The sequence below is a fragment of the Sinocyclocheilus rhinocerous genome, unplaced genomic scaffold (genome assembly GCF_001515625.1).
Source record: "Sinocyclocheilus rhinocerous isolate Xijiao unplaced genomic scaffold, SAMN03320098_v1.1 scaffold28, whole genome shotgun sequence".
In the NCBI taxonomy this organism is placed as follows: domain Eukaryota; kingdom Metazoa; phylum Chordata; class Actinopteri; order Cypriniformes; family Cyprinidae; genus Sinocyclocheilus; species Sinocyclocheilus rhinocerous.
Genome location: NW_015652416.1, coordinates 1,615,011 through 1,630,696, shown reverse-complemented (window position 1 = coordinate 1,630,696; position 15,686 = coordinate 1,615,011). Strand labels below are relative to the sequence as shown.

At 38.4% G+C, this 15,686-nt stretch overlaps 1 protein-coding gene across 1 annotated transcript in view; it reads right to left on the bottom strand.

The window, feature by feature from the left end:
• Positions 1–2,602: 2,602 nt before the first annotated feature.
• The window catches only part of calcoco1a (calcium binding and coiled-coil domain 1a), a 24,335-nt gene continuing 11,251 nt past the window's right edge, over positions 2,603–15,686 (bottom strand). Inside the window, exons 7-15 of the mRNA XM_016520925.1 lie at positions 9,658–9,727; positions 9,408–9,563; positions 8,799–9,053; positions 8,591–8,716; positions 7,464–7,700; positions 7,041–7,128; positions 6,453–6,706; positions 5,188–5,279; positions 2,603–4,564 (exon numbers count right to left, since the gene is read on the bottom strand). Coding sequence (XP_016376411.1) covers positions 4,537–4,564; positions 5,188–5,279; positions 6,453–6,706; positions 7,041–7,128; positions 7,464–7,700; positions 8,591–8,716; positions 8,799–9,053; positions 9,408–9,563; positions 9,658–9,727 — 1,306 coding nt within the window. The 3' untranslated portion in view covers positions 2,603–4,536. The remainder of the gene's footprint in view (positions 4,565–5,187; positions 5,280–6,452; positions 6,707–7,040; positions 7,129–7,463; positions 7,701–8,590; positions 8,717–8,798; positions 9,054–9,407; positions 9,564–9,657; positions 9,728–15,686) is intronic.

The following is a 15,686-nucleotide window of genomic DNA, read 5'->3' as shown; positions in this document are numbered from 1 at the left end:
TTGTCTGAATCGGGAGAGAAATATGCACAGATCAAGCACCGTTTACAAGCAAAAACAGTTCTAAACAGTTCTTTTTTTACTGGACTGGAGGAAGCATTATTGTGAATTATGGACTCGTATTTTAGCCAAACGCAACAGATTAGGTGAACTATTCCTCTAATCACTGTTCTCCTGTCAATTTCATATTTGCAGTAGGCAGTAGTAATCCATCCTTGGTTGGAAGTGGTTGCGAGGACGTTGCTATGTAGTTTCTAAGGTAGAATTTTGGGCATATATATATATATATAAGCTCGATAACATAGAGCTTATATTAGAGCCCGTTTTGCAAAACTCTCGTTACATGATTTTACTGATTTGCACGTGAAATTGGGCTTTTATGGAGGAACGAAAGAGCACCGCTGGAAAGGGGGCGGAATGGGGCGCAATAATCGTTTTATCTCGATTACTGTATTTTCATAATCGTTGGAGCCCAAAATCGAAACTGAATTTCGATTAATTGCACAGCTGGCTTCTTTAATGGTTTTTTTTTTCTTCTCCTAGCAAAAGTTGTCAATCCACTGACTCACTAGAAATGTAATAGCACATCTATCTTCAACAAACTGCATGATTTGAGGTATCGTTCATATCAGTGGCACAATAATATTAATAATAATGCTCTAAAGTTTAAGAAATATTAAAAATTGCAGAATAAAAGTGAGGGGAAAAAAACATTCAGACAAAAAGTGAACTCAAAATAAGGTATTAGGATGTAAAAGAAAAGAATGACTCTAATATCTTGCCCAGCAAGTGGAGACCATACAGGCTGCACTGGTTTAATGCTGTTCAATCAACTCGTAATAAAATGCAAAATGACCCATAATATATTTTTCATTTCTAATGTTAGAGAAAAGACGCTGGCTGGAGGTGTTTGGAGAAGGAGAGAGACATAGGGGAGATTATACGTTACACATCCTTTGCAGGAAACCGGGGCAGTGCCTTCCTAAAAGACATGAAAATGCAGAAAAGGAAAGAGAGAGAGAGGTAGGTAGGTAGGTAGGTAGGGAGGGAGGGAAGGAGGGAGGGAGGGAGAGCAGGTAAAATGTTGTAATGCCAGGGTGCAGTGCTGTGGCCCCAGGCTCTTCATATCTTTTACATTTCTAATTAAAAGAGATAAAGAGTGAAGGAGTCATCAATCCTACAGTGATTTCCCTGTTAAGGTTTTAGAGGCAGCCGTAAAGCAGGCAGCCCGGCTCCATTGATTTTATAATTAGCTCCCGTCATGCTGCTAGGGGAGTGAGTGAGGAGAGGAGAAAAAAAACCATGGGAGAGCTAGAGAGGGAGTGGTATAGGAAAAGCAACAGAGGGAAAAGAATGGGGTGAAGGTCAGCAAAAAGTTGTTAAAAAGCAAGAGAGGATAACAGGAGGCCAATGGTCCAATTCTACCCAAGTATCTTTACAGGTAAATCAAAAGCCAGTGTAGTGCATCCATAATCTAATGTACCATTAGGACCTTGTGAAATGATATTCTTGTGACCAAAATTAACCTTGTGAAAATGGACCTAAATGATATGGATTTTTTACTTGTAATTGTTAAAATAATGTTTAGTTATTATGAACTTACAATGAACAACTGTTTGATATTAAAATGATATATTATACTAGTGTACAGTACTATACTATTTGCAAAACAACAAAACCACTGTCTCGTTTCGCTTCGACGGCTTTCAGCCTCACCCTGCTTCATTCTACTACGTTAATAATCATTAGCTCATCCATGAACAATGATTTCTGCCCGAGTCCCGTCGGATTGCATCGGCTGTGGGGATGAAGACGACAACTCCCATGATTCCACACTCAGTCACGGCGTCATCAAACTACGCCTTTGTCTCTTTGTTTATTTTGAATATGCGCCCTCTAGCGGCGAAAATTACATATTGTGTCTTTAAATTTAGGCATGGCAACACTATAATAAATGTAAAATTTATATCCATTTATAAATTTTTATATTCAAAGATTTGTATGCATGTAAAAAGTTATATTTAAAATATGCTGAAGATTAAGGGTATTTAAATTAATTTTTAAAGATTAAGTCTAGGTGAGTTTTGGATGATGGTTAAAGATGATCTAAATATAAATGAGCATGAACAAGTAAATATACAATAATGAACGTTACAAATGAATAAAAATATAATTTATAAAAGTTGTATAAATTAGACAATTCAAACATGAATTAAAGAGCTACTTAACCCAAAAATTTAATTTCTGTCACCATTTACTCACCCTCAAGTTGTTCCAAACTCGTATGAATTTCTTTCTTCTGCTGAACACAAAAGAAGATATTTTGAAGAGTGTGGGTAACCACAGTTGTTGGTCCCCATTGACTTACATTATATGTTTTTCCATACTATGGGACCAGCAACTGTTTGGAATGACTTGAGGGTGAGTAAATGACCATTTTTGGGTGAACTATCCTTTTAACAATAAACAATATGAATAAATAACATTAAGTAATAAATGATGAAAATTGTTAGTTCATGTTACCAATGCATTAACTAATGGAAACAAATTATCCTTATTTTAAGGTGTTATCCAATACGTAAGAAGAGCCAATGGACACATAACAAACATTACATTATTTTATTAATGAAACCCATCCCACACCCTGAACAGAACCGCATAACCTACAAACAAATTAGATAAGTGAAAGAAGGAATAAATGCACAAAAAATGCAAACAATAAATCCAAATCTCTGATTGTATTGCCCTGAAATGACCTGTGTTCTTTTAGACATTACTGAATCTCAATTACTTAGGACTCATCTTAAAATATTCCCTGCCATAAACAGGTTTCTGGCTGTAGTATAGTGGGTAACTGGAATCTTTTTTTGTTTTTTCCAAACTGGGCTTTCAGGTTCAGGTGAAGTGTATCTTTTAAAAATGAGAATTGTTTTCAATCTCTGATATCCTGATGCTAAGATGACGCTCTAGAATACAGCTTTAAAACTATCAAAGTAAAACCTGGTCAAGCATACAATACAAATACAGTAGACTGATGGATACAGAGTGACAGCAAAAGCCTGTTTCAGTGAGGTGTAATGGTTACATCACTTTTAAAGTCAATACAGATTATGACATGTTGTATAAAAGGCAAACAACATATAGGAGCTATTTAAACATGACCCTACAGTAAACAGCAAGAACAAATCAACCAAACAAGATAAAAGTTCTGCATTTACAGTCAGCCCAACAGGAAAATGTTTCAGACATTTAAAAGGAAAAAAAGAACTTGTACGTTTTAATGTATGATACCTTTTCATAATATTCCCCTTCATTATTTTACTTTTTAATATATGCATTAAAATATTCTCCCTGTGAATGGTATTTAAAATGTAATCATGGTGTTCTGAAATTATGACTTTTTCCTCTGGTAATGAGCTTAAACACAGCCAAATAATGTTCTCCACATGATCCACGTGACGCACCATTAAGCCATCACACATTAAATTGAATTAAAGATGAGATTCCTTGAATTTCGTGAGGCATAATTTAAAGCAGTTCAATTCATGCCTTAAAATTAAAAGTCCTTCTCGCAGTACTGCAAAAACTTTCTAATGTATCGCCAACCTCAAGAGGAACATTAAGTAGTTAAACTGTCTTAGTACATTTTGCATATAAATAAAAATTTTATCATTCATGTAAAACAGTGTTTCAATACAATGCATGAAACTACAATAAAGCACCAAATATAAATTTAGAGGAATTAAATTTAAAGAATTCAATTAAAGTGACTAATTAAACTTCATAATTCCCTCAGCTCAGCCTCCATGCTAAAGTGGATTTCCTCCAAAGAAGATTTTGCACATATGAATGTTCCATGAGGATGAGAGTAAACGACTTGAAAGGAATCTAAAGTGCCACTCTTTGCTCTTACATTTAAACAGGACGATCAGTCGCTGGCTGGTGTATCCCATTACACATAATCAATCAATCATTTAATGTGTGAACTTTCACACAATCTATCGTCAAACAAACAAAAAACGTTAAAAATACTTCTACCACAAGACCCACGAAATAAAGAGCACCCAAACTAAATCTTACATTTAAAACCTGAAAGGATCTTGATGGTATTGTGCTTTACATTATTGCTGATGTACATTAATGATAATTGTTATATCAGTACAAGTCTTATGACGGAACACAAGAAAATCAAGATTGAAAAACAACCCTAAAAAACACACACAGAAAAACTCCTCCTCCGCCTCAAATACAAGCTTTCTCTCAATCTTCTCATTACAGACACCTTCTGCTTGTCAGTTGATGTGTGTAAAATAACACATCCGTGAAAGTTACCTTAAAACCGTGTGCGACATAAAGTGTTCTAATAGCTTATGCATATTCTAAGTGCATAAAAAGTGTAAAGCAAATTGCATATTTAAATACTCATGTCAATATGATATAAAGCGCAAATGCTTCTAAATACAAAACTCATAACACGTGTTGCACTGGTGCAAAGCAGTCCATGCTGCGCTGGCCCCTCGGTTCCTGCAGTTTTGCTTCTCACCACAAGGGGCTCTCTGCCAGATCTCTGCATGACGACACACAACAGGACAAGCGTGAGTTTGGGAAGAAATGGTGCGTTTATAGACAGCAGAGGGTGAAAGAGATGGATAGAGAGAGGGAAACTGACGGAGGGGGTGGAGGAGTAGAGTTAGGAAGAGAAAGAAAGAGGGTGAAGGAGAGAAGTGAGGGAGAAAGGGTTTTAATGATGCTGAAAATTGGCCGGTGAGCGCCGTCTACCCTCTCAGTAAATCATTGCTACAGCTTCCTGTCAACTTATCTGTCCTCTTGTCCTCCCCGCACAGAACTCTCCCTATCCTTTCTCTCGCTCTCTTCTCCCTCACTAATTTTATGAGGTGGTATTCAAAACTTCCATCTCCTCACCATATTCAGACTGTCACCATAAATAAAGGCCTGCATTAGCGTGTGCAAAGACAGAAAAAGTGACAGACTGTGACAGGGAGATATACAGCGTAGCGTTCGTGAGAGAGAAGGGCCGAATGTTTTTTGCGACAGTGACATATTTAGTTGTGTGGGTTGTGTAAGAGTATATGTGAAAATCTATCTGAGCCCGTGTCTGCAGGTCACAGATAACGACAGTGTGACTGATGGGGTTTATAGACAGTGAATGTGTGTTTGTGCATGCCGTACCCGAGGGTAGTGTCTCTGTTGTCAGGCAGGAGAAGAGCCGTCTCCTCTCCAGAGCTGTGCCCTCTTGACAGAGCGGCCTCATACTCTTCCTCCTGTAAAGCACACACGCAATCACATATGCATGAATAAAGGGCCTATTCACTGCAAGTCTGAAGAACGAGCACAACCAGATTTTTTAAACTGCATAGTACTGCAAGTACTTCAGTTTGAAATATCATCTGATATCATTCAGATTTTTTTTTTTTTTTACCTGAACGCTACAGGTTTTTTTATTCAGTGCCAAAAAACCTTGCCAACAATTCAGAGAACATGCCATCTGGCTCAGTGCATCTCTGTGAACTACAACAAATTGAGCCTGAAATATTATTCTGCAATATTCTGATTTTTTATTTTCTTTGGATAATAGGTTTATTCTTATTCTCTGTTGATATTTTTTCAGTTTAATGTGCATGGTAAAATCATTACATTTGAATCCTAAACAAACTCGACTAGAAGGAATATTAGTGTAGCTTAAAAATACAATAAGACAAATCAAAATGAACGACTGGCAAGAGTTTGTACACTATTTAGAGAATCTTAGCTTATGAAAATTCATTGCATTTATTTATGTTTTATATCTGGGGTCTCTGATACCCCAAACACAGCAATTTTTAAGTAATATCTTTCATAAAGGATGTTGAAATTTTATTAATAATCACTTAACAGAAGGAAAGTTATGATTTATTAACCTCAATTCTCAAACAGAACATGAGCATTCAGCATTCAGATCCCCAAGAAAATCTAATTTTATTCAAATTTGATATTCAGAGAGTGATGTAACGCAAAAACTCCATTCAGATGAACACAAAAATTTGTTAATATTTCTAGTGCAAAAAAAATTGTTAGCAAAACTTTTATAGATTCTTGTGTGTCATTTAATCACATTAGATTGGATGTGAAGAGGCCTTGAAGGTGAGGGCACCTCATAGCATAAGAGGTAACATACAATTAAACATCTGCTGTAGCTCAAACAGCAGAGCATGACCCTAGCAACTGCAAGGTCATGGGTTCAATGCCCACTGAAAGCAAAACTCGATAAAATGGGTACCTTCAATGCAAGATACAGTAAGTCTCTTTGGAGTAATGCATCTGCCAAATGCATAAATGTAAATAACCAACTTATGTGCCAATATTTCCCTAAATATTTTCTACGCAGCCACAAATATCATTTATCACTTTTGGATATTTGGATGTGCTGTGATAACTTGATGACAACAAACCCTCACCGACTCAGAGCTGTGAGCGTGTGTGTGAGCACTGGGCTGATGTGGAGATGAGAGGGGTGCAGGTTGGCTGATGACCACTGTGTCCATGCCCGAGGGGTGCCTGGGTGAAGGTGGAGGGGTGGCCGGGAGCAGCAGGTCGGCCTGGGGCTGCTCGCACAGACTGTAGTGGTTCAGAGGCCCAGAAGAGTGTGCGTCCTGCAAAGCCTCGGGGTTCTCGTCCTCAGAATCAGACAGCAGTGGGCTTTCAGCATGACCTGAAACCACAAATGGCAGGTGTACTTTCACAGTGATACTAAATATATAATATCATTTATAACAAAGTAGGGTTATATTTCGATGTTGTGTAAGTATGGCAGAGTTGTGTGCATGCGGGAGGTGGGGTTGGTGTGCTATGTTGTATGGTGCTGAAGTCTCGTCATTGTGCAAGGCCATATAATGCAGTGGTGTGTGGCATTTATGATGTGGCTGTCTGCCGCCTGGAGTTCTGTGGTATTGTTGTGTGAGGGCAATAAAGAAAAGAGACAGACCCACAATAGTGTCGTTGTATAGTGATGTTTGTACAGAATTAAAGAAAGCACAGTGACTCACTGCTCTGCAGCAGCGCCGTCTCACTCCATTTAGAATCACTCAGCACCTCCAGCCTTCTCTCCAGCTGACGGCTGTACTCCATCACTTCCTGCACACACACACACAGTTAACAAACCTCACATTGTAAGATGAAATAATGTTACACTGTAATGTTTAAAATACCATACTGTCCCTCCTCATCCTCTTCTTAAATAATGGGTGTCTTAACAGGTCAGATTTCAGTAAATACTTGGTACTTTGCTGTTAGGGTTGCATGAAATAGGAAATTTAAGGGTTTGTAATGTTGTGATTGGCCGATGCAATGTGAACACAATACAGCATGACCAATGTTGTGAGGTTACTGAATAACTAAATATTTTCAAGAAGACATATCAGCGCTACTTTTCTTTTTACTGTCATCGGGACAAATACATTTGTGATTACCTCTAAAATCCTGTTTGTCCCAGACCATGCACTTCTGAGTGCACTCATCCTAACAAGTATACTCAGATTTGTATTTGCAAAGTTGTTTTTAGTTAGTTCATTGTTACATCCAATTGCAGTTTCCTTTTTTTCCTCTTGTTTTTCTGTTTTCTCAGTACAGCTATAGAGAAAATTATAATAATTATTTGGGAAACTGGACACCTTACAATTCATAAACGTGTATTTTTTGTACTTACCCTAAATCTTTGTAAAACTGTTTTAGGTTTAAAATCATAGCTTAAAGTAGCTTAAATATTCTAGGTAATTTTCGATCAATAATATAGGGTGTCCATACATCTTCTTTTTCCCGGATATGTCCTGGCCAGGATTTTGAAATTGCCTAAAATGTCCAGGTTTTGGCTTTGTTTTCATATTGACTTAAAAAAAATTGCTCTCTACAGTCCCACCTTCTTGCATGCCACGGTTGGTCAATGATGTACAATGCCTCCATGCTATTAGTCAAACTACTTTTCAGTCATTACCTTCAGAAAATATGAAAACAATTGGAAAGCAAAGCCATACATCTTCTTTTTCCCGGATATGTCCTGGCCAGGATTTTGAAATTGCCTAAAATGTCCAGGTTTTGGCTTTGTTTTCATATTGACTTAAAAAAAATTGCTCTCTACAGTCCCACCTTCTTGCATGCCACGGTTGGTCAATGATGTACAATGCCTCCATGCTATTAGTCAAACTACTTTTCAGTCATTACCTTCAGAAAATATGAAAACAATTGGAAACAATCCAAACCATTTTTGGCAATTCAGAAATCCCAGCCGAAAAATAGGACATATGGTCACCCTAAATAAAAAGAAAAACACATTTACAGTAATGCATTTACATTGGACGCCCATTAGGAAAACAGACAGAAGTGCAAATAAATATTAAAATTATACAAATTTATGTTGAAATATAAACATAAGGACATATGTTAGTAGGAGACTGTTGTGACAGAATCGCTTATCAACCATAAACCAGTTTTATTCAAATGTTAACCTTACATCATGAATATCTAAAAATGTAAACCTGGTTACTTTCACTTGGTACCCAAACAAGGATACCATAATTTTTAAAAGAGTTTTTGTATTTACCCGATTGCAGTCTTTCTCTCGTCCCAGCTCCACCACTGCTTTCTCTCTCTCCATCCTCGCCTCTTGCAACATCTCCTCCTTCTGCTGGATCTCATCATTTAGACGTTCCAGACGCACTTTGTCCAACTGTCAATTCATGCAATTACTTAAAAGAACAACAGTCTCAAAGCTGCCTTTGTGTTTTTCAAATTTTTTTTACTACACGTACCTCAGCATTCTGCTGCAGGGTCTCTTTCTCCTGTGCCCAGTTGGCCCTCCCCTCTCTCAGAGCCAGACTGGCATCTGCCAGCTGAAGTGTGAGCTGTGCGGCCTGCAGACGGGCCTGATGAAGCTCGGCATGTGCGGTGTCCCTCTGAGCAACCATGTCTCTCAGCTCCCCCCTCAGAGTCTCCACACAGCGTTCACTCACGTTCAGACGCTCTTGAACACTCCGGAGTTCACTCAAAGCCACTTCATTGGCTGCCTGCTCAACAACACAAACATGTCATGCTCAAAAGATGGTGACAGTCTACAGTCAGTTAGGGGGGCTGGCATACATGACTTCTAGCATCCATCTGCATCAATTTCTTTATTTGCTGGACTATATAGACATCGTTCACATTTGTCACTGACTGGCCATCAAATGGTGCAATTACAACATCTAACAGCAGGGGTTTGTCTGGACCATGCTAACCAGTCAAACCTTGACCCTCTTATAAATAACATGCACTTCATGGATAAATGGCGTCAAGTCTCTATTCTGAGACACTACATCCTGTGTACAACCTGTAAGACATCCAAGGTGAAAGCTAGGGTGTGAAAACTGCTGGAGTGTTACCTCCTTCCTGTGAGCGCTGTTGAGTTTGTGTTTGAGGGTGGTGATGGTGTCTCGGAGCTGTAGGGCATGTGTATCTCTCTGGGCCATTGAGCTTCTCAGACACTGGAACTCTGCTGACAGACTGTGCAGCTCGTTCTTTGTTTGTTCCATCTTTATCTAGTATAATACACAAAACAATGACACAGTTATGACCATGTACTTGTATTTATGCTTGCGTATAAGTGCATAGGTCAGGTGTTAGCTGACAAACCTTCAGGTTCTTGTGTTCATCCTCATCTTCCTTCTTTTGAGCTGCTGCTTTCTTGGCCCGTTCCCTCATCCTACACAGATACAACACCAGTGAACCAATGCAACCATGTGGCTCATAGAGACAATAAGACACTGTTTACTGTGCTAAACTGAGCTCTAGAAGGGGTCCAATCACTCCAGCAACATTTGGATGTACTGTAGTCAAGGATGCGTATGGCCACATTGTATGAAACCCTATCATGTCCTTATGTGCCCCACAGAACATAGTAGGACATGTACTGCAGCAAAAACTTTTCAGAATAGGTAGAGCTTAAAAAATGCTCAATTCAGCGCACAAGTCATCAACATGCAGTGATAATTATGTAGTATGTGTGTAGCCTTTAGACCTCTTGTTGAAGTATGTAGTCATGAAATTAAGAGAAAATCTTGAGGAAACTGGATGACAAGTGGTCACTGGAGACAAATTCGATACATGCTAATAGCAGCTGTAAGTACAAGTGTACAATACAACCAATGTAGTCTGAATCACAAACATATAACACTTATAAGCTCTTATGGGTTATTTTTAGTAAATCAAAACCAAATATAGTAATGCATTAAAATTAGTGCTGTCAAAGGATTAATCGCGATTAATCGCATCCAAAATAAAAGTTTTTGGTTACATAATATATGTGTGTGTACTAGCTTCAAATAAATTATCCACCCGCCACCCACCCACACCTATATTTTAGTCTGATTTAGGTAACCGCACCTAATCGTCACATTCAGGGTTCATACGGTCATGGAAAAACCTGGAAAAGTCATGGAATTTTAAAGCCGCAACTTCCAGGCCTGGAAAGTTTTGGAAAAATAAATAAGCCCAGAAAGTTTTGGAAAAGTCATGGAAATCTATTTCACAATTCTCTGTATAATAGAATTATGTTTAATCAGGTCCTGAATTTCGGTGCGGGATTGCGCATACATCGCATTACTCATTCCCGCAGCTTTCAACTTTAAAATTAGGGAAATTCCTGCAAAACATTTATTCAATATAGTGTGTAGGTTAGATGAGTAAATAAATCCACACAAACCATCAGATCATTTGAAAACAGCGTGAGTGATTCAGTTGTACCGCGTCCCCTCTCTTTGACTTTCTCTTCACATCTTCAGCATCTAGTGCTGCTGCACGCTGCGATACAAGACTTTCGCTCGCGTTTCGGTACAGTTGACAGAATTGTCACTTGCCTAATCGGTCATTGTTGCATTGTCACAAAAATTTATTATTTTCACACCTTTTTAAGCCATTCGGTACTCGCACGCTCCAGAGGTGCTTTTCTGTGCGCAAAAGCTAAGCTTGTTGCGCTTAAGCAGCCAAATACACACAAAATGGCGTCAAAATGGTCGTCCTGGTGAGTATCCAGGTATCCAGTATTTTTTTATTACCTGACCCACCCAACTATTTTGGATGCGATTAATCGCGATTAATCGTTTGACAGCACTAATTAAAATACATTTTTTTTACAAAAGCACCGAAATCTAAATTATAGTTTTCATTAAGGCAAAATCTGAAACCAGTGTTTTGTAGGGTTGGGTACCGAAACCCGGTACCAATATGGCACCGGTACCTATATAACTGCTATGTACTAGAACCGAATCAGAACGCAGATTTCGGTGCCTCATTTCGGTGCCATGCCTGAGTGATCGATTGAAATATTTCCTCCGGTTCTCCGAAACGGACATAAGAAGCATCATCACTGGCACCGCACGTGACAAATAATTTCCCGACTGAGAAAATGTATGTGAACTCAAGTCGGAAAACTCTAATAATACAAATCCAACAAATCTTTGTAGTAACGAGAGTGTCCATGTTGGTTTCACATTCTGACTTAAAAGCACAACTCGGGAAATGAGAGCATCCGAGGAGCGCGTCAATGCAGTAATTACACTTGCTCTGACGGCAGCAGGTAGCCTTCCGTTAACTAAGCTAAACCTGCTTAAATTAAAATGCCTAAAGCTAAACTTCCCTTGTATTCACATTTCTAAACCTGTTGTCCATCAAAAGAGAACCTTTTTACTCCACAACACCAGTCCGATTTAAAAGTATTGATTTGGCACCGGTATCGAAAAAAACCCAAACGATACCCAACCCTAATGTTTTGGTAATTAAACTCGGTATGCCATTCAGGTTGTCTTGTTTATCAGTGATGAACCAGTTGTAGTAAAGTTCTTTGGCAACAAGCCACTTCATATTTCAGCCAAACAAATGTTATGTTTTTCTACTCTAGCATCATTTTTGGTCACAGAAAAGTGCATCCACACAGCTGACATGTTTACCATTTGTATCTTATCCACAGTTTGTGCACGAAATAGACGCTGACACCAGAGTCATCAGAGAAGTGCTAACTGTTTCAGTCAATAATTTCAGCCCTTCAGAACTAATTTTGAAATTTCAGTGCATCACTAATCAACAACATAGAATGTGACTGCTATTATAGCTGCCATTGTAGCCTGATTTCCTAAATGAATGTCTCTTATGAGCTGATTCTAAATGGAAATCTAAATTTACAGCATCACCAGAGAGTAAAAATGTTCATTATAACTGAAATGCACCCAAATTAATTGGAATCAAATCAAACTGAGAAATCTAAATCAATACCCATCCCTACATTCAAGAACTAAGGCCCTGTTTACACTTGGTATTAAGATGCGTTTTGGTCGATCGGATCACAAGTGGATAACGGTAAATACAGGTATACACGGGGTGTGAAACGTTTTGAGCTCATCCACTTTCGATCACTTCCAGAGGTAGTCGAAAACGCCTTCAACCGGATTGCTTTCGTAGTGTAGACGCTGATGTGGTCGAATGCGTTCGAGCAGCCACAAAAGACCGCCTACTGACCTAATACACGTGTAATCATTGCGAGACGTACAAGGTCTCAGTATCAGATGGGATTTCAACTTTGATAGGCCGAATCAGAAGTATTATTTTCTGATAACACAAAAAGAAACAACAGCAGTAAGTACAACAGGGTTCCCACGGGTCCTTGAAATCCTTGAAAGTTTGTGAATCTGAAAAAAAATGTTCAAGGCTCTGGAAAGTTTTTGAAAATAAGCATACATAGATACAGGTCCTTGAAAGTGCTTGAATTTATTTTGTGCAAGAAGTTTTATGGAAAAAAATCCATATTATTCCCTCCGGTCCGCTAATGTGTTATTTCGCCAACACTTCGTGGCCTATGCATATTAGCTTGCTTGATTTACCTTAGGCCCCGTCCACATGGAGACGCGTTTAGCTGTATACGCATACATTTTGTATCGTATAGGCGTTTCGTCCACACGGATCCGGAGTTTTGGGAGAGTGAAACCGATATTTTTTTAAACCGGGTCCAAGAGTGGATAAATCTGAAAACGCCGCCCTTGCGTTTTCGTGTGAACAGCGAATCCGTATATTTTCTGAAACGATGACGTCATCAGCCCACGTCTCACCTCTAGTCAGACACCGCTACGTCACGTAACAGCAACAAAAACATGAACAAACACTGAACGATTGTCTTTTTTTTAACTGACATTAACACAGATTAATAAATGTATTGTTCCATGTTCGTTTGTATACCGCGCGCAAGGTTTATGCGCATAGTCCAAGTCTTCTTCTCCGTTTTTAGTGTATCTCTGTGGCAGAATTACAGCGCCACATACTGGTCTGGCATGTATACTACATCGTTTTGTGTCGGTTTTGTGGTTTCGTGTGGACGCAGATATTTCTGGAGACGAGGGGGAAAAAAAGATCGGATAGGGAAAGCTCTGGCTTCGTGTGGACGTAGCCTAAGTTACGCGCATTTACGGGTTATGTTGTGTTTCCCACGAGAGGTACTTTGTGTTGTACGTTGCCATGATGTTCACGCGCGCACGAAACTACAACGATGGTACCTCAACGTTTCACTCACACACACACACACCGTTAAACATAGCAAAAAATAGGTTTCAAGTTTCAAGATATTTGGCTCACCAAAGATGATTACAAAGAATGGCTTGCCTGAGATGAAAACTGTAACAATGTATCTTACAAGGTAACACAATGTAACCTTGCTCTCACTTGAAATGTGTCCCCACATTAACAGGGTGGCCGTGGGTTCTTAAAAAGTCTTAAATGTCTCAAATAAAGCCTAATAAAATAATAATACAGGGTTCCCACGGGTCCTTGAAATCCTTGAAAGTTTGTGAATCTGAAAACAAAATTTCAAGGCCCTGGAAAGTTTTTGAAAATAAGCATACATAGATACAGGTCCTTGAAAGTGCTTGAATTTATTTTGTACAAGAAGTTTTCTGGGAAAAAATCCATATTATTCCCTCCGGTCCGCTAATGTGTTATTTCGCCAACACTTCGTGGCCTATGCATATTAGCTTGCTTGATTTACTTTAGTTACGTGCATTTACGCGTTACGTTAAGTGTTTCCCACGTGAGGTACATTATGTTGTACGTTGCCATGACGTTCATGCGCGCACAAATCTACTACGATGGTACCTCAACATTTCTCACACACACACACCGTTAAACATTGCAAAAATAAGGTTAAAACCACTCAAACGTGATGCCTGGAAAATGCAAGTTTCTAGATATTTGGCTCACCAAAGATGATTACAAAGAATGGCTTGCCAGAGATGAAAACTGTAACAATGTATCTTACAAGGTAACACAATGTAACCTTGCTCTCACTTGAAATGTGTCCCCACATTAACAGGGTGGCCGTGGGTTCTTAAAAAGTCTTAAATGTCTCAAATAAAGTTTCCCTAATAAAAGGCCTTAAAAAGTCTTAAATTCAGATTCGATGGGTCTTAAATATTTTTGGTCCCATTTCCGCAAAAATTTCTCTAGTCTGACGGACCCAGTGACTGTTTAAAATCATTGGACAGACAGATCTCCCCCGCTGTAGTTACTGCTACAGTTAGCTGACCAGCCCTCCTAGCTAGTTTAAAATGGGTTAATGCAAGTTTACTTAAAAATGGCTCTAGAATTTTACTTGCCCGACCGGACAAATAGCCTGATTAAAACTTAAGTGGCAAAAAATAACCAGTGAAGCATCGAAACGCAAGAATGATTCTTCTGATTTTATTACATTCAACGTAAACAGCGATTGATAATGGACAGTGTATTTCTGGTATCAAGGTCGCGCTATTTAGGCTCATGCTGCCTGTTTCTTTGTAAGACTTTTATGGAGAAATCAAATCAAATGAGTGTATGAAATTAGCAAAAGAGCTGAACAGGACACAAAGAAACTCACAGAAGAAACTACTGAGGTAAAAATTCAAAATGTAAGTTTTTTTATTTATAACATGATGTAGTTAAGCAACATATTATGACAAGGGAGCTAATTGCCGAATATTCTCATGATTGCAAATGTTACTTTGATTTTAGTTCAATAAACAAGAAGTTGAGTAGTCGCGTAATTAGGTTACTTACATTTTAGACACGGTATTGACTGTTTTGTTCTGTTTCACCAACTAAAATAGTTCCAAACAAAGATCACAGCAGAAGTATAGCACAATCTCCAAGCAACATGCAGCGGTGTTTTGTTACTGAATGATTCAGCAAACGGTTGAATGAATGAGTCACTAGACTCACTCATTAAGTGACTTACCGCCACCTACTGGCAGGGTTAGTATGTTTAAACCCCCCCCCAACATTTCCATTTTGTATATTCAAAATTGCATAAAAATGGCCTTTATAAAAATAAAAAAAATTCTGAAGTTTAAATAAAAAAATATGCAGATAAATGTAAAAGCCGACAGAACACAGATAAAATATTGCTTCGGAATAAATTGTTTACACCACCAGAAATCTTGGTCATGCTGTGCTTTTGTGGGGATATTTCGTATGGTATATTGTCTGCTGATATGACAAGTTTGCTGTATATCGTAATAATAAATAGCATGTTTGACAGCAATATATATATATATATATATATTTTTTTTTTTTTACATTTAACAAATTAAATATTACATTATACGTATGTAAAATAATGTGTGATTTCTATCAGAGGTTTGATCTTAAAT